Below are 21,766 nucleotides of genomic sequence, written 5' to 3'. Positions count from 1 at the left end.
GAGGAGTTTATATCTCATAATACCCTGGAATTGGTATGATGTTTATTGTTTTGTGTATTTTCAAGAGTCATTTTAGGCTAATTTCTGAATTTGTTAAATATTTTTGAGGCATTATTGCGTTCAGTCGCAATCAGCCAATCAAATTACAGCATTCATTGAGGTCACCTGCTGCCCCCACCGGAGGAAGGAGCTAGCCTCAACTGGTAGGTGGTGTATCTCCTGAAATTAACTATAAAATAATGGCTAGGTTGCGGTTTAAGTTTCACAGGAAATGTAGTTTTAAAAGTCAAAATTTCTTTTCCAAAAATAGCCGGTGAACAGCGAGCCGACACGACATTTTAGCCCGAGAGTCGTCACTTTGCCTGCTAGCCTGCTAATGCTAACTTTTAAGGGCAGTTAGCTAGATTACCTAAACTTGCATTTATACGTCTTCATACAACAAAGTTATGGTATTTGGAGTATTTCGTTTTTCCTTACCTAATAATTTTATTATTGGTAATTTGAAATAAATTATAAGTTGAAATAAAGAAATTAGTGGAAAGTAGGCTAAGGCTAACCATTCAGTTACTATTGAAGAGCTACCAGTTAACACAAAAGAGCATTATCAAAACATGTAAATAACTAAGCTAGTTAACTCCAGACCTACAGGAAACATAAACAATGGATATAGTGGGTTCTTGTAGTCCATACAAGTGGTAACATGAGATTTTTGTAAGAAAAGGGAAAAAAACAACTTCCCAAACAACAAAGAGTTATTTAAGATTACGGTACAGTACTGAGTGAGAGGGAGAGTTAACCTAGTTTAAAAAATAGCATATTAAAAATATGGACAATATCACCAGTTTTCCCAATCCCAAGAAAAACATGAGGGCAGGGAGAAAAGCTTGCAGTCTACAAAACAGCTAGATACATTAAGCATTCACTGATAAAAATGCACTTTGAACCCCAAACCTGGTGATTTTGATTCCCTAAACTTAACCACTGAGACCCTCCACACAAATACGTTGCCTTACAAGGAAATCTTAGTTTTTATTGGCTTTACCTTCATGGTAAAGGTGTCTCCCACTGAAAATGTTTATATGATCCTCAGTTAACATCTTGCCTTTTGCTCTGATCTCCATTACCACGCCGTCACTGTACTTTCTGCAGACGGCCATGTCTCTCTGCGATGACACACTCCTGTGTAACTTCCCAAAGTGCCGGACCAAGCTGAATGGCTTTGCCTGGGTCACAGCCTGCTCACATGTTTTCTGTGATCAACACGGGTCCGGTGAGTTCAGCCGCTCTCCTGCCATCTGCCCGGCCTGCTCTTCTGCACTGTCTGGGAAGTTGGACATTGTGAGGACAGAGCTGTCGCCCTCTGAGGAGTACAAAGCTATGGTGCTGGCTGGTTTGCGACCAGACATAGTTCTGGATATCAGTGCCCGTGCTCTGGCCTTCTGGAGCTATCAGGTCAAATATCTTTCCGTTTGTATGTCTATGACCTTTGCATAGCTCTGAATCTGTGATCCTGGAATTGTCAATGTCAGTCCGGTTGTCTTAACTTTATTATAAAACACCCAGCTTGTCAGTTTCTTGTATACAGGTCCATCAGGAGCATATGTACCAAGAGTACAGTCTGTCACGGGCCGAGTCCCAGCTGAAGCAGATGGAGAAGCTGTTGAACCAGCAGAGCCAGAGCAGAGAGCTGGAGCTCAGCGCCATGAGAGGGGAAATTGCTTCCCTGAAGAAAGTAAACCACATCTCTTTAACCCAAGTGCACATCCATAACCTCATATTTAGAATGAAACCATAAGACTGTTTCAAGTGGCAAAATTATTTTGTGCAGGTAAAGAGCTCCAGCATGCTCTCTGACCTGCTCTGTTGCCATACTCTATGTCTTATACTTTAGATAAGCTTGTGCAAGAGTGTAAGGGGAGAGGTGACAGAACCTGAATTCATTTTCTTGATCTCAGATGATGAAAAAGTAGAAATAGGATTAAAACACCTCATTTACCAAATGTTTTAAACCTTTATCTCCACTCTTGGGCCACAAATAGGTTAAAATTTGACTGATGCACTGTTGAAAAACGTCTCTATTGTGATATTACTTAATTTAGCCATGTCTGGGGCCGTATTACAGAAATTTCCTAACCTGAAATCTTTTATGTTAGAGCTCGATTTTAAAATGTAGAATTTAAGAACCATACGACTTCAGAAAGAATACACGGAAATGTAGAAAATGTTATATCCGTCAGGTGATGGAGGAGTATAAGAGGAAGTACAGTGAGGTGTCTGAGAGGCTGATGGAGAGGAACAGGCAGTACCAGAAACTACAGGGGCTGTATGACTCTCTGAGGCTGCGCAACATGGTGGTGGGTGCTGGGGAAAGAGACACGTCACAACCAGGACATCATGACTTCCACACCGGTAAGAACAAGAATTTGAACTTATACTAATGCCTTTGCAAGAACGGTGCACTCTTGAAATAGATGCTTTTGTGCAGGAGATGAATTAATATTTCACAATGAGGGAGTACTTACAGTAACAAGGAAGTATTTAATATATATATATATTTAACTTGTTTTTAATGAGTAATTTATGGATAATAATGTTTTTGATGTTTTAATGTCAAATCCCATGAAAAACATTTAAGATCATTGAATGCTTGTTGTATATTAAATAATATGGTATTCAAATGTGAGCAACAATATCAGTGCTGAGAGATGACATGAAATCATTCAGCAACAATTTTGACAATCAGATAATCATTAAATTAAGTAATCTATTAAGCAGAAATGTCACCTTTTGGCTCTGGGAAGCTGTAATGGACACCTTATAGGCTAAATGAATATAAATATTGATTAACTGATTAATTAGGTGACAGATTTGAATGATAATTGGTTGCGCCCAAAACAGTATGTTTGGTAGGAAAATAAATAAACTTCATCCAGTGCAGATGAGAAAGATTAAGTGTCTCTGCCTGAGAATTAAATGCTTTCATCAGTTGTTCCACGCTGATTAATGAGAAGAGGAAGGAAGCTCAGCAGGAATAATGTAAACTGGCACAAAGGAAGACACAGCTGTAGCTGTTCTGTTGAGAAGTTGTCATCAAGAAAGAACAGTGGGAGTAATGAGCTGATTGTCTATGTAAGGGAATTTTAGTCAGCGCAACAATGAAGGACATCCATCAACCTCCTGTGTGTCACGCAGGGGTGGCTCGACAGGCGACTCCCCAGAGAAGCCCTCAGTTCCTCTCCATGGGCCCTGATGTGGACAGTCGATTCTTCTCCTGCCTGGAGGCTGACGGAGCCAAGACCTTCTTCCAGTTCAGCTCCCCTGCCAGGGAGAAAGGCCAGCTCTTCATCAAGAAGCACTAAGAGCAGGTTCCAGAGTGACTTTAGTTTAATGGCTATCATTCACAACAACCAAGTTGTTCTGGTTCAATATTAATTTAGTTGGAGGTGTTTGCCTTTAGTGCATTTTTGTATAATTTTGAACCATTAATGTGTTTTGGACAAATATTGAACTGAAATTTCAGGTAAACATAACTGTGATTTTTTTTCTCTCGCCTTTGTACATTTATAAGTGCAGTAAATGTAAGTAAAATACAACATTCACTTGTTCGCATTTATGTTACTGAATGAGTAAAGTTAGGTGTGCATGGTGTGAAGTTTGTTACTGCATAACAAACAACTTAAGTGGTGGGTTAACTGGTTGACCAAGACCAAAAGAATGAAGAACAAAATGTTTAAGGCAAAAGGATTTTCTTTTAGGTTAAACTGACTCACAATTCTGACATCACATTGTCGTCATCACAGGTTCATCCATTTACAAAAACAACTCTACGTTGTCCCCACAACAACAGAATACAAAAAAAGAAATATTTATAAATATAAACAAGCTGTCTCTCTAAAGACAATGTAATGTGATGGGCTCTATATACAAAACAACACATAAAACAGGCACACACTTTGGATTCTTCATACTTCCATATTATCCAAACTGTTCTTTCATATCCAGCAAACAACTTGGTCCTCTCGCCTCTCGCTCGGCTCATTCGCTCTGGGGCTTGTAGCTGACAGAGACAGCAATCTGACTTTGGACGTTTTGTTTCTTGCCATTGACGATGAGCAGCAGAGGAGAGTCCACTCGTATACTTCTGAAGTCGAACGACTACCACAGAGAAGAGAAGTATAAGTCAGACAGTCAGAAAGACATTATTCAGTTCATTTTTAATTAGATACATAAAACACTGACCTTATCTTTATGTGTTATACTGTGTCGTTTGACCTGAGGTTCGGGAATGACTACAGTGTCTCCTATCAGGACGCCCCAGCTGTCCGCTGTGTTGTACACCATCACCACGATACACATCTCCTCACTGTCCACCATGCCGAACGTACTGGAGAAAAGAGAGTTCAAGATTTCACAAGACCACTCCAAAAACCCAGAACTCCTCCTCCACAGTCAAGACTGAGGCAACCTGCAGGAGGATACGTGGAAAGATAATGACAGAAAGAAGCTGCACTCACAAGGCCATGCGACCCTCAGAAGCCAGGCTAAACACCACCTTGCCCAAGGCAGCCACTCCAGCATTGTGGCCATGTGAGAGGGAGGAAAGAGTTCGAGGCTCGAGGCTGCCCACGCGGCCTGTGGGGGACCGGAACTGAGGGGAGGAGCAGGGACCCAGAGCCGACGTGTTGAGGTTAGAGAGCATGGTCCGTAACCGACGTGCCTTCACCTTCCCCTAAAGCAAGATGCAGACTGAGGGTTAGGAGTGAATCAAGGAACATGGCTGCACCGTGCTGCCACCTTGTGGTAAAAAATAAAACCGTATTAATGTCCTTTCTGACAATGTAAGAAAACAAATTTATTCTAGTTTTTAAATTACAGACAATATTAAACAGAATAAACATATTAAAAAAACAAGAGGAACAAAGAGGTGATGCCAAAATTACAAAACATAAACACCTCTGAGGACATATTTCTTTCTATTTAACAAGTTCAGGATCATCACCTGCAGTGTCTTTCCAATAATTAATTAAATTTTAGTGGTGTGTTGTTCCACGTACACTATTTGCTCATACTATGAAAAAAACAAGATATTACTACAACTGTATGTTTGGAGCACAGCTGTGATGCATCAATGGTTGGTAACTGGTCAAACGCTAATTGTGTCCTAACAAATAACACTGACATCTGTAGTGTGTGAGTGACCAACACATTCTCTTACCTTGTTCTGTATGAGTTCTGTGACTTTCTCCAGATACTCCAGCAGCTGCTTCTCTCTCTCTGGAGGCTCCTCCCAGCCCGGGTCGAGTGCCGCCGCTCGGCTGTAGCCGCCGAGCGCAGACCCGAACATCTCCTCGTACTGGAACAGAGTGGCTCGGTTGAAATGCAGCTCCGGGTAACAAGAGGCAGCTCTGTCCACCTTCTCCTACAAAGGTGGGAGAGGAGTGAAATATTAGTACAACAGTGCAATTGGTGCTGATTGATTTTAAAATGTGCGTGTGTGTACTCACAGATTGTGCATAGGCGCTTAGAGCTTGTTGAGACAACTGTGGATTCTGTCCACAGGTGAAAAACAGAGACACATAGGCATTTCCCAGGATATCTGTTAAAAAAAAACAACATAAATACAATTTTGTTCAATCATGTGCAGGACAGCACAGAATCAGCATAATGAGTGTTATAACTGATCTAACTAACAATCTGGGTCTGTGTAACGAAAAGCTCCCTCATTACAGAGAGCAAAAAGACCACTCCTCATATCCCCCCTAACACAGTCTTCATCCTCTCTGCTTCCTAAGGACTCAGACGCTCTACTCACACCAAGACGTCCCATCTGTGACATCCAGCTGGACAGCTTGCCGGGCCATGTCCACACTCTCCAGCACCTGTTTGCCATGTGCGTCACTGTCCGCCGCTGGCAGCTGCCTCAGCACCATGGACAGGTTACGTAGAGACACTTTGTTCTTGCTCTACATAGGTGGAAGATAAAGCATAGACACATGATTTCATATGTGAAGCCTAACATGGTGAGACAGACAGAGGTGATAAATTACAAAAAGTAGATTAGTACTCAGAAGTGGTCAGCAAGTTTATTGGATATAGTTCCAGATTTTCTGTAATTTTACAAAGGGGATTTTAAATAAAGAACAAGTTTACATCACTGAAAACAATAGATTTTATTATTTAAAAAAAGTACATTACAGAATACCTTTCTTTCTACTCTACAGCTTGGTTTGTGATTCTTAAATAATGGCTTTCTATGTGAAGCCATAGCCAGTGAATGAAAAAAAGACTTCCGTCACTCTCTCTTTCCTGTACCTGCTGCAAGGCTCCAGTGAAGCAGTTCTTGGCACCGGTCAGGTCTCCTTTTTTCCAGTACTGCTCCCCCAGTGTGTTCCAGCCCTCGACCAGGCCAGGCTCCAGCTTCACAGCCCGGGAAAGGCACTCCTCTGCTACGGCACTGAAGTCGGGAGTTACGTTCAGACATCTGCCTTTCTGCAGCAGAAACTCTGCTTTGTGTTTATAGCGATCTGTGGCAAATCACAAACAGAGATACGGTGGGTGTGAATGATATTCTGCAAATTGAAGCTGCAATGGAGTGCTGTTGTGTAAAGACAGCACTCACCTTCTTTCTCCTCCAGCTTCTTTAGTGTCTTCTCAGTTTCCTGTGCGACATCACTTTGTTTCCTTCCAGCTTCCTCCACGCTGTGAGTCTCAAAATAGCAATCTCTGAAATTATACAGTTCATCCACAAGCTCCTGTAATGGGAGGGCATGGAGAGGAAGAAAAAATAGGACAAAATTATGAATTCTTAACAACAGTTAAAAATAGATCAAAGGCACATTTGTCATTGTTGAATCTGTCTGTTACACTAGGGACTATGTGAAAATCTAGGACAATCAAGTCCTGCACCAATACACCAGCTTACTATTGGTACTTACTAATTATTTCTGTTTATCACTTAATACAAGACAAAGGCTTGTAAAGCGATTTAGTCCTGGACTTATTTCCATCTGTATCTTTTGTGTTTTTATATTCCATTAACCATCATGATTAAGATGAGGACAGGCAGTCTTTGTCTGACAAAAGAAAGATTGGAAACTGGGAACTAAAAACTGGAAAATTAAATCCTAAAACGAGATAGTTATTTTTAACAAACAGAGGGGAATTTTTTAGGGTAATGATAAAGCATTGTAAATAATAGGCCGACCAATGCATCTCTAGTGCCTGTGTCTAGTGCATTAAGCCTGAAGACACACTCACAATCTAGTGACTCAGCAAGAAGCAGTGGTGCAGATTCAAGCAAATGATGCATATTGTAATACATTTATCTGGTGGTTTAAAGGGGAAATTAAAGACTTAAAGAAGACTCTACACCTTAAACATGAAGTGAAAGAAAGAGCAGAAATACAATTAGTATGACAGTTGCAGCCAGTTGTTATAGTAACGAGTCGTTAAGGAGATGTCCACCAAGCTAACTGAGAAGCAACGCACGACCATTACCACACAAGAAATCAACAAAACACGACGACTCGAAGCACTTGATAGATTTAAATATCAGTCTGATATAACCGATGGGGCTCACCTTAAATATCTGCAGTTCATTTTTGTCTTTCACAGGCTCGCCACTCTTCTCGTCTTCCGCCATCTTTGCGTTAGCGTATGGTAGCAATAGCTTGTTAGTAGATGAAGTGGAACAAAATGCACCGAGTTACAGGTCGAGTATTAAATCCAAGGCTCTGTTGTTAATATCTTGACAGAAAATAGTCATTTCTTTCACAAATTATCACGAATGCAATGAATTTTAGCACAGAGGAAACAGGCTTTTAATTTCAGTGACGCCGGAAGCTGGAGTAGTCCGCAACGAAAATGATTCCGACAATGGGCCGTCTCAAAAAAAAAAACAAACGGAGAAACTTTTACCGTGGAGTTTTTCGTTTCCTAAAATACATCTCAATATATATGCTAATGAAAGTATGATACATTTTAATTGCAGCTAATTGAACCGCCAGTATAATTCCTTCACCGTCAGTCGGAACCTTTCAATCAAGCTGTTGCTGGTCCGACACCTTTTTGTCGTGTACCATACATTCTTCGCTCCTTTCAGGGCGGACGGTGTTAAACTGTTGTGGTGGAGCCGTTCAGGGCAGCTGGTGTTGGGTGTGTTTGTCGCTGTTGAACCCAGCTCGTCATGTCGGACACATGGAGCAACATCCAGGCGCACAAGAAGCAGCTGGACTCTCTGCGGGAGAGGCTGCAGCGGCGGCGGAAAGACCCAGCACAACTGTCCGCAGGTACGTTTAGACTGGACGGCGAGTACCAGCGGGCCCACAAATATAACGATTACTTTAGTTATTAAGTAACCAGACCAGTTAATAAGTTAATTATTGACTCCATAAATTGTCAAGAATGGAGACAAATGTCAATTTATTATTGCCAGAGGCCACAGCGATATCTTAAAATTGCATTTTCTTTTACCATAAATTACAGGTAATATGTAATCAACAGATGATCCCAACAATGGGGCAGCTGTCAAACTTTAAACTTACTTCAACTGTAAGTGACATATTACTTTTTGCTCACAGGCCAATTGAATAATTGACAATAGTTGATGAAGCTAAAATATTGTATAACAATGTAATCCTAATGTTCATGTTTGAGAAAATGAAGATAATTCTAGTTTGGTTTTCCACTGAACTCCCAAGAAGTAACTGGTTATTTCAATTTATAGGGCTTTTCTTTATCAGTTGAACTCACAATTGTGTTCTTTGTTTGTGAGTTCAAAAATTATGGATGAAAAGAAAAACCTCACATCCAGATGAAAAACCTATAATCTCAAGCGTAGAAATGTTTTTATGTAATTCTTGACTTGGCCTCAACTGAAAATTATAAAAACTTCAAATGGCCGTTTTGGGTCCTTAAATTTGATCAAATAAGACTGTTAACCAATGGAAAAGTCATTTAATTTGATATATAAATGATTTGGAAAGCACTTTCTTGCTGACAAAAAAAAAAAAAAAAACTTTTCAAAACTGGGCAAGTTAAACTTAGCTTAGTCCTTAACCTCTGTTTTTCCCTCTCATTGTAGATGGAGGAGGCAGCACAGATGGTTCCACAGCCAGGAGTGACAGTCCGGCTCCATCAGCTCCATTCACCTCTCAGGAGGAGACAGAAAAACCACCAGATCCCGAACTGGAGAAGAGGCTGCTGGGATATCTGTCTGATCTGAGTCTTTCAATGCCTACAGACTCTCTTGCAATCACAAATGAACTTAACAGTGTGAGTTTTTGTTTGTGTGTCCAAGAGTTTAATGTAGTAAAATGGTCATGTATCATATGGACGACTTAATATTCCTGTCTTTTTAATTCATCATTGTCTATTTGATTTTCACTCTCAGTCTGAATCAGCTGTCAGTCACGGGTGCATCCAGAGTCTGCTGCTCAAATTCTCAGCTCAGGAGCTCATCGAGGTCAGGCAGGCTACCTCAGCCTCTTCTTCTACAACTTCCTCCTCCACTTCCTCCTCCACAGTCGTCGTAGCCGTGGACCACACGAAACTATGGGCTATGATCGGGTCTGGGGGTGGAGCCCAAAGGGCTGGAGTCAAGAGAAAAGCAGAAGACCAAACCCACAACAAAAGAGCTGCGGGCTTCTCACCCTTGCTACAGAGCTCTGCCTCCCCCCCACATACATCCTCCATCTCGCTGACGCCGGCTTCCTCCTCGCAGCTGGCGGGGTCTTCAGCGTCAGGGAGCGGGGCTGAGAAAAAGGGCAGGAGCAGTAAAAGCCAGTCGTCTCATGTGGACATGGAGATCGAGAGCCTCTTGAACCAACAGTCCACGAAAGAGCAGCAGAGCAAGAAGGTTGGAGGGATGATTACAACCATTTCAATTTTCCGGCACTCAGAATGGAACCAGGAGAGTGTGGAGGTGTGATTACTGTTATGACATCATGTGATGTTATTTGTCTGTAGGTAAGCAGAGAGATTCTGGAGCTGCTTAACACCAGCACAGCAAAGGAGCAGTCCATCGTGGAAAAGTTCCGGTCTCGCGGCCGAGCTCAGGTCCAAGAGTTCTGCGACCACGGGACCAAAGAGGAGTGCGTACGCTCTGGGGACACGCCGCAGCCGTGCACCAAGTTACACTTCCGGTCAGTGTTCCTCAGCATCCTTTTTTAAACTTCTCTATTTATGCCACCTGACATGATGAAATCTGCTTGTCAGAAACAACAACTGACATATAACACACTGCTCACCTAACAAAAATCAATTGAAATCAACGAAAATAAAAGTTAATATGATTTATTTCTTTAGTGATCCAGGCTACTGTGCCTCTGCTACATTACAGACTTAAGAGAAAGTTGTAATATGTAGACGATAATACTGATTTAAAAAATGGTACATTCTCAGCAAATTATTACATTTGCTAATTTCTGCACCTGTTTTTGAAAACTGTAACAGATTCCAAGTATCGAACTTAAATTTAGATAAGTGATGAATTGAGTGTTTGAGAAATACTCTGTTAGACCTGTGGAGGGCACCGTAGTGAAGGCAGAGAAGGATAATGCATCTTGTCATGTGCATTTATCTAAATATATACAATTACAGAAAATGATGGCATTACTCGCCAAGCTGGTGTTCAGGACCTCACAAAGGCATCGCAAGATAAATCTGCAGGATCATAAGATAAATAATGAAATATGAAACACATATGCTGCACAACATTTTATTTTTGAAATACTGGATGGTCTTATTCCATCAAGCTATTAAAATAATTCAAATTAATCTGAGAAGGGAAAATTATTTGTAAGTTAATGCATACTGTTTTACATATTCTATTATTTATTCTATTTTAATATTTGTAATAAAGTAGTTGAGTATTTTATGTGTATTTTTATTCAAGCCTGAAATTATTAGAATAAATGACATAACACGAACATGTGCATGAAGCTGTTTTACCTTGTGATGTGTATTTCCTCACTCAGTCGCATCATCAACAAGCACACAGACGAGAGCCTCGGCGACTGCTCCTTCCTCAACACGTGCTTCCACATGGACACCTGCAAATACGTCCACTATGAGATCGACAGCCCTCCAGAGACCGAGGGGAGCCTGCTGGGGCCCCAGGCAGGGACCGCAGAGCTCGGCCTCCACGCAGGGGACGGCGACAGCAACGTGGGCAAGCTGTTTCCTTCACAGGTGAGGAAGAGGGCGGAGAGAGGGAGGGAAGAAGATGGGAAAGGATAGCAAGAAATAGACCAGTGTCGATGTTATTGTTTGTGTTTTAATTCCCAGTGGATCTGCTGTGATATCCGCTACTTGGACGTTTCCATCCTGGGTAAGTTTGCTGTGGTGATGGCCGACCCTCCCTGGGATATCCACATGGAGCTGCCCTATGGTACGCTGACCGATGACGAGATGAGAAAACTCAACATCCCCATCCTGCAGGACGACGGCTTCCTCTTCCTCTGGGTCACCGGCAGGTAACTAAAACAACCCAGCACCGTCTCAACAGTGTGGCTCAGCTCATAGACCTTCATGTTACTTAAATGTAGTCTGGTTTTATAGACGTGGTAAAAGCAAGTGGACAAAGGAATGTGTCCATCCACAACTTTGTGTCCTCCAATGTCAGAATGTCCTTAAACTAAGCACTAACTCATCTGGTTTGTGAAAAAGAACATCAGCTATAAATCTGAAGAAATTACATAATTTAGTCCACAAACATTTTTATACACATTGAATCTGCATAGGTTCTGCACATCCAGATCGTATTGTTTGCTGAAACTACTCATATGGCCCACTCCTCTTCTTACAGGGCTATGGAGCTGGGCAGAGAGTGTCTCAGTCTTTGGGGGTAAGGCTTTCTTTCTGTTCATCTCCCACCATCAAGTCATCCCTTTGCTATGGCACAGTTTGATTTCACGTCTCATATATTTCCTCTTTTTGTGGCTGTATCTTTTTCTCTCTCAGTTACGAGCGCGTCGATGAAATCATATGGGTGAAAACCAACCAGCTCCAGAGAATCATCCGTACCGGGAGGACAGGCCACTGGCTGAACCACGGGAAGGAACACTGTCTGGTGTGTTTACATGCCTCTCCTCTTGTACATCATCCTATATATTGTATTTGAATCTGTCTCCGTCATATGTGCATGAATCTACGCAGGTCGAGGCTTGAGGGGTCTCACCACATGAAGATTCTGTGTCTTATATTTTCATATTTGTTCATCAGAGATATCGTTCTATAGCTAGAAGGTGTTTTGGAGCATGATGCTGAGCTGCATTTCATTTTTTTGTAAGCATGCCTGTAGAAGTGTGTCTGATATATTTCCACAATATAAAACATACCATATGATTTGTTTCCCATCAGGTGGGGGTAAAGGGAAACCCTCAGGGATTCAACAGAGGTTTGGACTGTGATGTCATTGTGGCCGAGGTACACCGCTACATCTTCTGTGACACGTGCTGCAGTTACCTTGAATGACTCCTTCAGCCTGAAGAGTTTAATTCATTGAACTCTGTGCTCTCTCTCCCAGGTCCGCTCCACCAGTCACAAACCAGATGAAATCTACGGCATGATAGAGAGACTCTCGCCCGGCACCAGGAAGATCGAGCTGTTCGGTCGACCCCACAACGTCCAGCCCAACTGGTAACACGCTGTCATGCTTTAAGGATAACTAACTGTTTCACATATTTTACATCTACTGATTGTGCCTTCTTCCCCCTTAATTTCCCTTCTATAGGATAACTCTTGGAAACCAGCTGGATGGCATTCACCTTTTGGATCCTGAAGTCGTGGCTCGGTTCAAGAAGCGTTATCCAGACGGCGTCATCTCCAAACCCAAAAACATGCAGTGATGAGATCATCTGTGGTAACAGGTCTGAAGAAGTTTGTCTATAGATTGTTTGTGTTTTTGCTATTTTTTTTTTTTTCATACCAGTGAACTAATTTTTTAAAATAAATATTGTCAACAAGATACACTGTCTCTGTGGTTAAGAAATGAAACCACACATAGATGCAATGTGAATTACTTTTCAGTGTTTTCATCACATTAATGTATGTGATCCCCATATTTAATGCTGCAAAACTTTCACATTCACCACCAATAAAAACACAGGAGGCATTTTTTATATGTACATTGTTATTATTTTGTTAGTAAAGAATAAAGATGCTTTTCTTTTGATGCACTGTGGATTTGAATAGCTGATAACTGGTTTTGGATCAGAGGACAAAATGTTGGATGTTTCATATTTCAGCAGGTTCTTCACAGTCGTTTGGGATCAGCGTTTACATTCGTATCTGTTCTTTTTGTAGGCAAATACAGAACCCTGTTCATCCTTAAAAAAAAAAAAAAGATCTGCATGGTTAAAAAGTTAATACATTTTAATATCAAACGCAGCCGGGAGTGTTTTAATAATAAAAAAAATATAAACAAAAAGAAATTAGTCAGAATGAGCTAAAGCCAAGTATGACTCTCAAAATTCCTTAATAGAAATGGAACCGCTGTACAGCTTAGTTTACTTTATGCTTTTTCAAAGAGGAACTAACTAGAGGCAGCAGCTGAACATCCTCAAATATTATACAAACTGTCAACATGACCCTAATGCGTTATGCTAGAATTAGAGTTAATATCTTTTTGCTTTTCTGTTTTGTTGTATTTGACTGTTACTGTGTAGGGTTTTGTGTCATAGAGCAGGATTAGAAAGTTAACCCAGTCATGGTTAGAAAAAATTTCAACACTGGAGTTAAAAATACAATGCACTCATGATGATGATGACTGCTAATGAGAAAATTTAAACAGAGCTTTAACTGTCTCATCCTGCTTTATGAAACACCCCCATGGGCCATGATGTCATTTGCAAATTAAAAAAAAGAAGAATCCACAAAAGTCAGAAAAGAAATTTAAAAAAAAATCAGTAGAAAAACAAATCCTCTCCCCCACCCACCAAAAATAAAGACAAACAAAAAAGAATAATGCACTTGTTGGTAGTGAGTGTTGTAAACAAGTCTCTATGTTGTCTTCTCTTTCATCAGTATTTTGTCCATTGGATCCGCTGTGTTTAGTCTTCAGAAATCTTGGTGCACTGAGACTAGAAACCCCGTCTGTTTCAGTCTGTTCCTGTTCCTTTGTCCCTTATTGAATCTGATTCATCATCGAGAATTCTTTATTGGCAACAAGGACCGAGGGGTTAAAATGCAAATTGTGGCTTGTTCACAACTACTGTTGATCACATCTAAGGGTGACGACAGATGCATTTGCTCAGCTATCAGGCTGCCAGGTCTGCACACACACAGGCTTCGAGCATGAGTGGGCAACGGAAAACTTTGATACTGGAGTCCATTAATCTCCTCCACAGCGCCCTGTCCTCCTTTAGTAGGTGGCATCCACTGCGTTGATGTTGCTGTCCAGCTGGTGTCTGAAAGACAGCCTGGCCTTGGTGGAGAAGTAGATTTGGGAGCCCCGGCTGAGGCTTCCTGCTCCTTCACTGTCGCTGCCCCAGGATGTGGTGGAGGACAGACGGGGCTTCATCTCCTCTATGGGAACTGAAGGGCAGAAGATAGAGAGTCAGGCTTTATCAGGCTGTACTACGATGATTTTTCTTAAATAGTCTAACAGTAGTTGCCCCTCACCTGTGGCTGGGGGGCATTGCCTCTTGCAGCGCTCTTTACAGCGTCTGTAGAAAGGAAAACACTGCAGCATCTTCACACCCATGACAGACGTCTGTAAAGAGAGAAGAGAGAACAGATACATCAATATAAAATCCCCTTTACTCCAACAGTGACAAACTTTCTCTCAAATATGTAATAAACAGTGCATTAAACATGCAATACAGCATTTCCCAGCATGCTCCATTCTCCCACAGCTCACATTTAAGCTGCCTTATCACACCCACAGCAGCTTTGAGTGTCTGGCCCTGCTGACAGCTCCTCATCTCCTCACCGGGTCACAGTTTAATGGAATTATGATCCTGCACTTCGGCGACATGATGTCTTAATGTAAGCTGATAATATCACAGAATGGCTTGGTGGCCCAGCAACCAGCCAATCAGCCACTATTTACAGTGCCCATCATCATCATCATCATCCTGTCCGGTGTCTAATCCTGGAAGAGGACGTCAACGGTCTACAGCAGCCAGAGAAATTGATAAGCCCTTGTCTGACAACCAAACAGATTACACAGAGGTCATCTGATGCATGCGAGTGATGACAACCAGGCAGACAAGTGGACACCTCAAATGAAGCTATTGTTTCCATTTGAGAAAAAAAAAAAAAAAAAAACACTAAAAGCTTTCTTTCCAAAGCGTTTCCCTCTAAGCCAGCTGTTATTCTTTGCATTGTAGGGTTTCTCTCGACCTGCAGAGTCAAGCAGGACTCAGACAGTGGCTGCTTTATGTTCTATTTGGCAATAAAGCTCCACTCAACATTGACCTATCCTACTGCAGATCTAGACTCAGATCTGCCGTGAACATACGGCCGTGGTTTGATCTAACAAGGCAGGTAGTGTAGATCTGACTGACTGAGCAACAAGTAAGTCAAATTCATAATTTCCCTGAGGATTGTCTTTCTATTTGTGGCACCTCTGAGTGATAAAGTCTGGGCCGCACAATAATGACGAGCTGGGATGTGAAGCAGAGGGAGGTGATTGATCTCAACAGTTTCTATTGTAATTGTGGTAAGGGGTAAAATAAAAAATTAGTATAACCTTCCCTGGTCAAACATTAGTAGTCCCAGACACAATGGAAATAGTTCTATTGTCTTCTCCCAGTTGAAGAAATGCATGACACACTATATAAAACATTTAATAAAGTCTTCCCTCATAAAAAAATGAACCTGAACAGCTCATGGGTTATGACAGGATGATATACAGAACACACTCCTGTTTCCTCAATGAGCTCTGGAGAGGTGGCAAAACCACAAAGAGTTACAAAACAACTGCAAAGAGAATCAACAGGACCTCAGAGAGCTGCAAAACAAAATGAAAAAAGGCCACGTGAAGAAGCAGGACAGCTACAAAGAGATGCAAACTGGCCACAAAGACTCAAACTGACTACAAAGAGACAAAAGTCTTAAACCTTTTTATTCATCTTACCAATGCCCCCCTTTGTTAAAACTGTTAAAAACCGCACATTCAAAATTTCCTAAAGCTGCCCCTGTATCTACCAAGGTTTGACACAGCATTAATAAACTTTGACACAACTGTCATCAAATTTTAAATAATGTTTTAACACTAGAGCAGAGCTTCCAACAGGTTTAATCAAATCCCTCCCTGCAGCGTGTGAAATAAACTGCCAACCTTGTCTGTCTGATGGGAAAACCCACTAGTGTGATAATCCACTGAGCCCCATTGTTCATTAATCACAGAGGGGTTAGATTAGGATATCTGATGACAAACTGTAAACTGTGATTACAACATAAAGGAGAGCAGTGTTGGGCTAACATCTCTTTCCCTTTTTTTTCTTCCCCCCACTGTTTACTGTCGATTCCTCGTGCTGCTTGACTCAGTGAGGCAAGTTCATGGAGACGTGACGGCTCACACATACACACCGAGCTGCGGAGCTGCTGGAACACGTTGCGGACAAAACCAGGAGAGAGACCCGAGTCCTGCGTAAGTGCAAAACCGTGTGTCTCTAATTTCGCCGTCTCTCCGTTTCTTAACCATCTAGTGCACCTCCCTTCTCGGTTTCACTCAGGTGTGCCTCTGAAATCCTATCCCATTCACGGACACAGTGAATCCATTATGGCGCGGTCAATGTAGAGGTTCTCTTCAGAGGTTCTCACAGTATAGCACACACTGTAAAAACGGAAGAACAGGGACAGGACAGACTGACCAGGTTCTCCCCACCTAGTTTAAATGATGCTTGCGCAGAGACTAGAAGTTTGTTGTGTATTTATAACTCCGAAACACTTTGTCCCCATCAGAACTAGTGTGCAAAGTCGTTCTCACACACACACAAACGCACAATATTAAGGCTCTGGTCAGTGGTGAGGAATTTTGGACTGAGATCATGATTGGTTGTGGGGGTCTGGCAGCACACAGCAGCCTGGGAGCCTGGAGGAGAAAAACAACCTCAGATCACAAATACGCACACACACACACACTCAGTAAGCACAGAGACAGTACCCACATTGACCACAGAAAGAAAATAGAGGAAGAAATACATCAGAGGTTAAGGATAAAGAGCATGAGACAGAGAAGATGAAGGGAAAAATTAGGGGGAAAAAAACGCTGGATTGAAGTTAGAAAAGGTGGAAAAAAGGGGAGGGGACTGGTCTGAACTTGACCTCTTTTTCTCTTCATGTTTTTCTCAAACTGGTGGCTCCAGGCTGCAGGCAGCTGATGTGAACATTGTGCAGGTCCTGAATTATGTGGTCCTACTTGTTCAATCAGTGGTGACCTGCTGACGGAGCTGAAAATTGCGCAATCCCTCCAGGGGGACATTAGTGAGTGGCTTTTGGTTTGTGATTCATTATCTGTGTTGTGTCACATGTTGCAGGTTTTCATCACTGTGAGTGCTTGCTTGTGCATGTGTGTGTTTGCAGGGGAATTCTGTGGGAGAGTTAAGCTACTTAAACATGTCTGTCGAACATGATTCCTGGATATACTTTCCATTTTCGGACGTCCGTCAAAGTTTTCTTTCAGTAAAACCCTCTCTGTCCACACTCTTATCTGCTTTGTACACAATGTTAAACAAGCAGCAGAGCACATATGCAGTAACATGATAAGAATCTGCCCACAGCTCCACATTTCCACTTAGCCACCCTTTTACAGTCAGTCCCTGGGGCTTTATAAAAAAAAAAAAAAAAAAAAAAAAAAAAAAAGTGCAGTCTTGTAGTCACTGCACAAAGCTTCACACAGGCCTGCCAGAGTGGATGACGCACACACTCTGTGCACATATACCTGCACAAGTGTGTGTTTGTCCATTAATAGCAGCATACAATACATCCTCTTTAAATCATACTCATTACAGACACTGGATAAAGCAGCTTTTAGGTGCTTCAAGAGCTCTAACACAACAGACTGATCAAATAATGGCAATAATGTAGGTTATTGTCACTTTTGGACAATGAGTAAAGCACATTTACTCAAGTACTGCACTAAAGTACCCTTTAAAGGTACCTCCATTTTATGCTACTTTATACTTTTCTGATCCAAACATTGTACCTTTACTACACTGCCTTTATCTGACAGCTGTTACTTTGCTGAGAAAGATTTTTACAAACAATAGGTATTACCAGCTCATAAAATAGCCTAAATTAAACTACCCATGAAAAATTAAAGTTGTTAAAATTAGCTCCACCATGATGAGCTACATATGTAAAATGTTGCTTACATGTTAATGCATCAGTCAAAAAAAAAATCCATCAACATAATAGGTATAAAATTGTAGTATAACAACAGTCAGAAGTAAAATGCTTATATTTCTGTATATTTACTTAAGTATAAGTTTGAATGCAAGGCTTTTAGGGACTGTATGAAAATTACTCAGGTGGTAACCTTATATTTTAATCATTAAAAAATTCTAGGTCCTCCACAGGGTGAGCCCTCCTCTTAACATCTACCCCATGACGTGTTAAAATAACCTAACAGTGTAAAATTGGTACCAGGTGTTTAATCGTGTACCTCAATTTACGCCTCTTTAAAGCTTCAGGGAACTTGCGCCACCATTGTACACAGTGATAAATCCCTGACACAGAGACAGACCAGTTGTCTGCTGCATATAAAAAACAAAATGAAAGTCTCAAAAAAGCCATATTATCCCACCTTTAGCCTAAAAAATTACAATATCCTCCCCCTTTTCTTACGCCCTCCACCTCCTTATAGTTTTTCTACAGTCCCTAACCTGTATTTGAGCATATGCACACTGTAGCATTAACATAAACAAAGAAACAAATTCTACCACAACTGCTTATGAATACACTTTACACATTAATATGTTACAACCTGGAGCACTACTTCTCTGCAATGCCAAAACCTGACACCTGAGGTCCCAAAATACAAACTGTTTACAACTTTTTTTTTTTTTTTTTAACAAATCCTCTGCTGCCTCTTCGCCAGACAGGCTAATCTGAGCTTTCATCTGGAGCACTGCGTACCACCACTTATCCCTCCTCTGTCTCCTTGGAAAAAATGAGTACAGGCTTACTTGTTGACGTACTGTAAGTGTGGTGGGAGTGGGCGAACTCAACATTTCCCTGTTTCATTATTTCAGCCTATGGATGACACATTTTGAAGGCTGCATTTGGTGACAGATGAGTGATCCCTAATGAAACTGGCGGACTGGATCACTGGAGATCAATAGCTGAAAATATGAAGTTTGACCAGTGGTCTTCACTCGCAGTAACACAGCATACCATACAGGCTTATTTATGACCGGGATCCACCCACTGACACACCTCCTTCTCCAGAACCCCCCCCCCCCCAAAAAAAATATGCAACTATTTCTCTTTGGATGTTTTGATAAGAGAAGCTTGCATGTCAAGTATTATATTCTCATTTATTCCCACTTAAAGGTCGCTTTTTTTTTTTTTTTTAAAGAAATCTGCAGTCTTATTATAAAAAAAAAAAAAAGAAAAACCATTTCAGTCAAGGTTTATATTTGACCTACCTGGTGCAGCACCCTCGTCGACAGGCGGTCGGTAGTGGATATTCTTGATGACCCTCCAGTTACAACACGACTGCTCTCCCTTCCTCCGCGCTTCCGTCCCTCATTAAAATGTGGTTCAGTGTGTGTGTGTGTGTGTGTGTGTGTGTGTGCGTTCCTCGGAGCGCTGCCCGGTACTGTGCGTCCTGGTGCGTCCTTATTGGCAGCGTGGAAAGGTTTCAGTGGCGCGGAGAGACTGAACTTTAAATAGCTAATCCTCGGAGCGTGGCGACTGAGCGGACACGCCTGCTCTCTCTCTCCCTCCCTCCCTCTCTCTCTCTCTCTCTCTCCCTTCCCTCCGAGCTCCTCTCCTCACCCATCCCTCAAACACAGATACATACATTCACTTTCTCCTGCATGCTTTGCCCTGCTTTGTTTTGCCTCTGCATATTTGTTGACACAGATAACACGAATTTAACCAGAAATAGCCTCAAGTGTATTTAAATAGCCTCCCCTTCCTGTAGTGCTCAGGTCATGAGGGATATATGTCATGTGTGAATCCAAAATTACTCATTAAAATCATGAGTTAGGGTGATTTGACCTCTTAAACTATGATCAAGAAGAGGTAATCATGTTCTAACAATAGACTCACTTGTTCTCGTTCGCTCTAAAAGTGCATTAATCACAAAGGAAGTGACCTTTTAACCTTATTCTGATACATGTAAGGCCTTTTCTCTTTCCTTAGAGAGGTCAGAGGTCACCGTCAACAGTATCACTGGTACAAGTAGGATTGTGGCTTTTTAAGATTTAGAACTCTTATTATTTTACTTCCCTCCTATATTTGGATTATTCACAAGAAACAAAGATGCAATATAAATAAGGTTTATCACCATTACTATTATAATGGTGATATAATAATTATAATGGGACTATTTTATTTTTCTAAATCAGCAGCTCAAACTACAAAACAACTGGACATGTGACAATGAGCATGTGCAAGCTGCCTTAAAATACACGTCCAGGCCCATGAAGAAAAGCAAAGGCAGAAACGCACTCTCCTCAGTGAAAAAGTTAAGCGAAGGACATGAGATCAGATATAATATGATCTTTAGATGATGTGAAAACGAAGGGAAGACAGTTGGGATGGTGGATGTACAACGCCTTCACCTTGAGTCAGTTCCCAGCTCATGCAAACCAAATTCCTGGAGGTTTTTTCTCTTATTTAACCACAAACAAAACGTCAGTGTGACCTTCACCACATGATCGTTTCATTGGCCATTCGCTCGAACTTGAATATGCCTTCTAATACTGCGAATATGAGACAGCAGCGCTTGAGCGATGAACGAACGGGAGACATATACTGCGCAGGAAATCCCAATCCTGTTAGAGTGAGAGGGTTTTAGTCTGAAGTGGATCAAACCTACTGAGAAGAATTAAAATCACAGATAATTCGGGTAACAGTGGATGCTTTTCCTGCCTCTCTCTGTCTGTCTCCTTCTCTCTCTTTTTACCCTACTTTCACCCAATACAGCTCACTCAGAGAGCACTTGAATTTTCATCAAAACATATTTCTTGTCCGTGCAAATGTTCCTACAGTATTCTTTCGATTCAGACCTGTCATGTAACCACCTGTTTCCTGGCTCATGTCCTCTAAATTCTATGAAAACCTGTTCTACTGTTTCAAAATATTACAGTGACAGCAATGCAACGTAACAAAGAACATAACACCTTTAGATTCATTTGGCTTTCATGGAACCAGAGGTGTTGTCAGTTGTTGCTTCTTTGTCACCAACATAAATGAGTCACGCAGAGCTGGTTGCAGTCGGCTGGTTCAGATTGCTTTACCCTCCTATCTGTTGCATTGTTCGGTATGTGCAAACAGAAAGCACTTCAAAATACCCACAAGCTACCTCAGCATCAGCCCAGCCTGCGATGAAGCTGCACCTAACAACCAGATTTGCAGTGATACATGGGCGTGAGCCAAAGTAAGGCTGGAAACCAAAGCATTTGTCATGTTATCAAGGGTCGAAGCCTGGAAAATAAATTAAAATATGACTGTTTTTCGGAGTCTAACAGCTCTGAGGAAGAATATTCACACATATCTTCCCTATAAAGACAAGTATTGATAAATAGACTGAGGAAAATCTGGCTTTTCTTGGCCCATTAGATGGCTTATTGCAGTTTATTACCTC

At 41.5% G+C, this 21,766-nt stretch overlaps 4 protein-coding genes across 7 annotated transcripts; 2 read left to right on the top strand and 2 right to left on the bottom strand.

Moving 5' to 3' along the window:
• Nucleotides 1–57: 57 nt before the first annotated feature.
• LOC139606663 (E3 ubiquitin-protein ligase CCNB1IP1) lies at nucleotides 58–3,583 on the top strand. Of its 3 annotated transcripts, none has more exons than XM_071458928.1 (5): nucleotides 58–203; nucleotides 1,150–1,452; nucleotides 1,586–1,732; nucleotides 2,238–2,409; nucleotides 3,193–3,583. In XM_071458928.1, exons 2-5 carry the CDS (start codon nucleotides 1,156–1,158, stop codon nucleotides 3,357–3,359), a joined length of 783 nt encoding a protein of 260 aa, XP_071315029.1. In that variant the 5' UTR covers nucleotides 58–203; nucleotides 1,150–1,155; the 3' UTR covers nucleotides 3,360–3,583. The 3 variants fall into 3 exon arrangements, with proteins under 3 accessions (XP_071315029.1, XP_071315031.1, XP_071315032.1); XM_071458930.1 differs by lacking the exon at nucleotides 58–203 and adding an exon at nucleotides 428–449 and having other exon boundaries at nucleotides 3,135–3,269; XM_071458931.1 differs by lacking the exons at nucleotides 58–203; nucleotides 1,586–1,732 and adding an exon at nucleotides 428–449.
• ttc5 (tetratricopeptide repeat domain 5) lies at nucleotides 1,526–7,845 on the bottom strand. Of its 2 annotated transcripts, XR_011684666.1 has the most exons (10): nucleotides 7,580–7,832; nucleotides 6,620–6,752; nucleotides 6,313–6,524; nucleotides 5,813–5,963; nucleotides 5,505–5,596; nucleotides 5,216–5,419; nucleotides 4,515–4,729; nucleotides 4,240–4,384; nucleotides 3,969–4,155; nucleotides 1,526–3,318 (listed from the first exon to the last, which is right to left on the bottom strand). XR_011684666.1 is itself a non-coding variant. In XM_071458927.1 (9 exons), exons 1-9 carry the CDS (start codon nucleotides 7,640–7,642, stop codon nucleotides 4,036–4,038), a joined length of 1,335 nt encoding a protein of 444 aa, XP_071315028.1. In that variant the 5' UTR covers nucleotides 7,643–7,845; the 3' UTR covers nucleotides 3,730–4,035. The 2 variants fall into 2 exon arrangements, 1 of the variants encoding a protein (XP_071315028.1); XM_071458927.1 differs by lacking the exon at nucleotides 1,526–3,318 and having other exon boundaries at nucleotides 3,730–4,155; nucleotides 7,580–7,845.
• mettl3 (methyltransferase like 3) lies at nucleotides 7,836–13,183 on the top strand. The gene is made up of 11 exons (XM_071458926.1): nucleotides 7,836–8,288; nucleotides 9,083–9,273; nucleotides 9,392–9,856; nucleotides 9,967–10,142; nucleotides 10,977–11,190; nucleotides 11,287–11,474; nucleotides 11,807–11,845; nucleotides 11,962–12,070; nucleotides 12,361–12,426; nucleotides 12,527–12,639; nucleotides 12,734–13,183. Exons 1-11 carry the CDS (start codon nucleotides 8,186–8,188, stop codon nucleotides 12,846–12,848), a joined length of 1,779 nt encoding a protein of 592 aa, XP_071315027.1. The 5' UTR covers nucleotides 7,836–8,185; the 3' UTR covers nucleotides 12,849–13,183.
• LOC139606623 (uncharacterized) lies at nucleotides 12,893–21,219 on the bottom strand. Its single transcript, XM_071458883.1, has 4 exons — nucleotides 21,189–21,219; nucleotides 19,599–19,942; nucleotides 14,623–14,713; nucleotides 12,893–14,535 (listed from the first exon to the last, which is right to left on the bottom strand). The coding sequence occupies exons 1-4, from the start codon at nucleotides 21,217–21,219 to the stop codon at nucleotides 14,363–14,365; spliced, it is 639 nt and encodes a 212-aa protein (XP_071314984.1). The 3' UTR covers nucleotides 12,893–14,362.
• Nucleotides 21,220–21,766: the final 547 nt, after the last annotated feature.

Source organism: Trachinotus anak, unplaced genomic scaffold (genome assembly GCF_046630095.1).
Source record: "Trachinotus anak isolate AG129_WGS33_773 ecotype Australia unplaced genomic scaffold, CSIRO_AGI_Tana_v1 ptg000023l, whole genome shotgun sequence".
Classification (NCBI taxonomy): Eukaryota; Metazoa; Chordata; class Actinopteri; order Carangiformes; family Carangidae; genus Trachinotus; species Trachinotus anak.
This window is presented reverse-complemented; position numbering and strand designations above follow the sequence as displayed.

Coding starts and splice junctions, on each gene's coding strand:
- LOC139606623 (XM_071458883.1), bottom strand. CDS start 21,219: ATGAGCCAGGAAACAGGTGGTTACATGACAG. Junction 19,943..21,188: donor AACAGGTGGTTACATGACAG/GTCTGAATCGAA, acceptor ATGGGTGAGGAG/AGGAGCTCGGAGGGAAGGGA. Junction 14,536..14,622: donor GCAATGCCCCCCAGCCACAG/GTGAGGGGCAAC, acceptor TCTGCCCTTCAG/TTCCCATAGAGGAGATGAAG.
- LOC139606663 (XM_071458928.1), top strand. CDS start 1,156: ATGTCTCTCTGCGATGACACACTCCTGTGTAACTTCCCAAAGTGCCGG. Junction 1,453..1,585: donor TGGCCTTCTGGAGCTATCAG/GTCAAATATCTT, acceptor TCTTGTATACAG/GTCCATCAGGAGCATATGTA. Junction 2,410..3,192: donor ACATCATGACTTCCACACCG/GTAAGAACAAGA, acceptor TGTGTCACGCAG/GGGTGGCTCGACAGGCGACT.
- ttc5 (XM_071458927.1), bottom strand. CDS start 7,642: ATGGCGGAAGACGAGAAGAGTGGCGAGCCTGTGAAAGACAAAAATGAA. Junction 4,730..5,215: donor CAGAACTCATACAGAACAAG/GTAAGAGAATGT, acceptor ATCTTGCTTTAG/GGGAAGGTGAAGGCACGTCG. Junction 4,385..4,514: donor TCTGAGGGTCGCATGGCCTT/GTGAGTGCAGCT, acceptor TCTTTTCTCCAG/TACGTTCGGCATGGTGGACA.
- mettl3 (XM_071458926.1), top strand. CDS start 8,186: ATGTCGGACACATGGAGCAACATCCAGGCGCACAAGAAGCAGCTGGAC. Junction 11,475..11,806: donor TTCCTCTGGGTCACCGGCAG/GTAACTAAAACA, acceptor CTCTTCTTACAG/GGCTATGGAGCTGGGCAGAG. Junction 12,640..12,733: donor CACAACGTCCAGCCCAACTG/GTAACACGCTGT, acceptor TCCCTTCTATAG/GATAACTCTTGGAAACCAGC.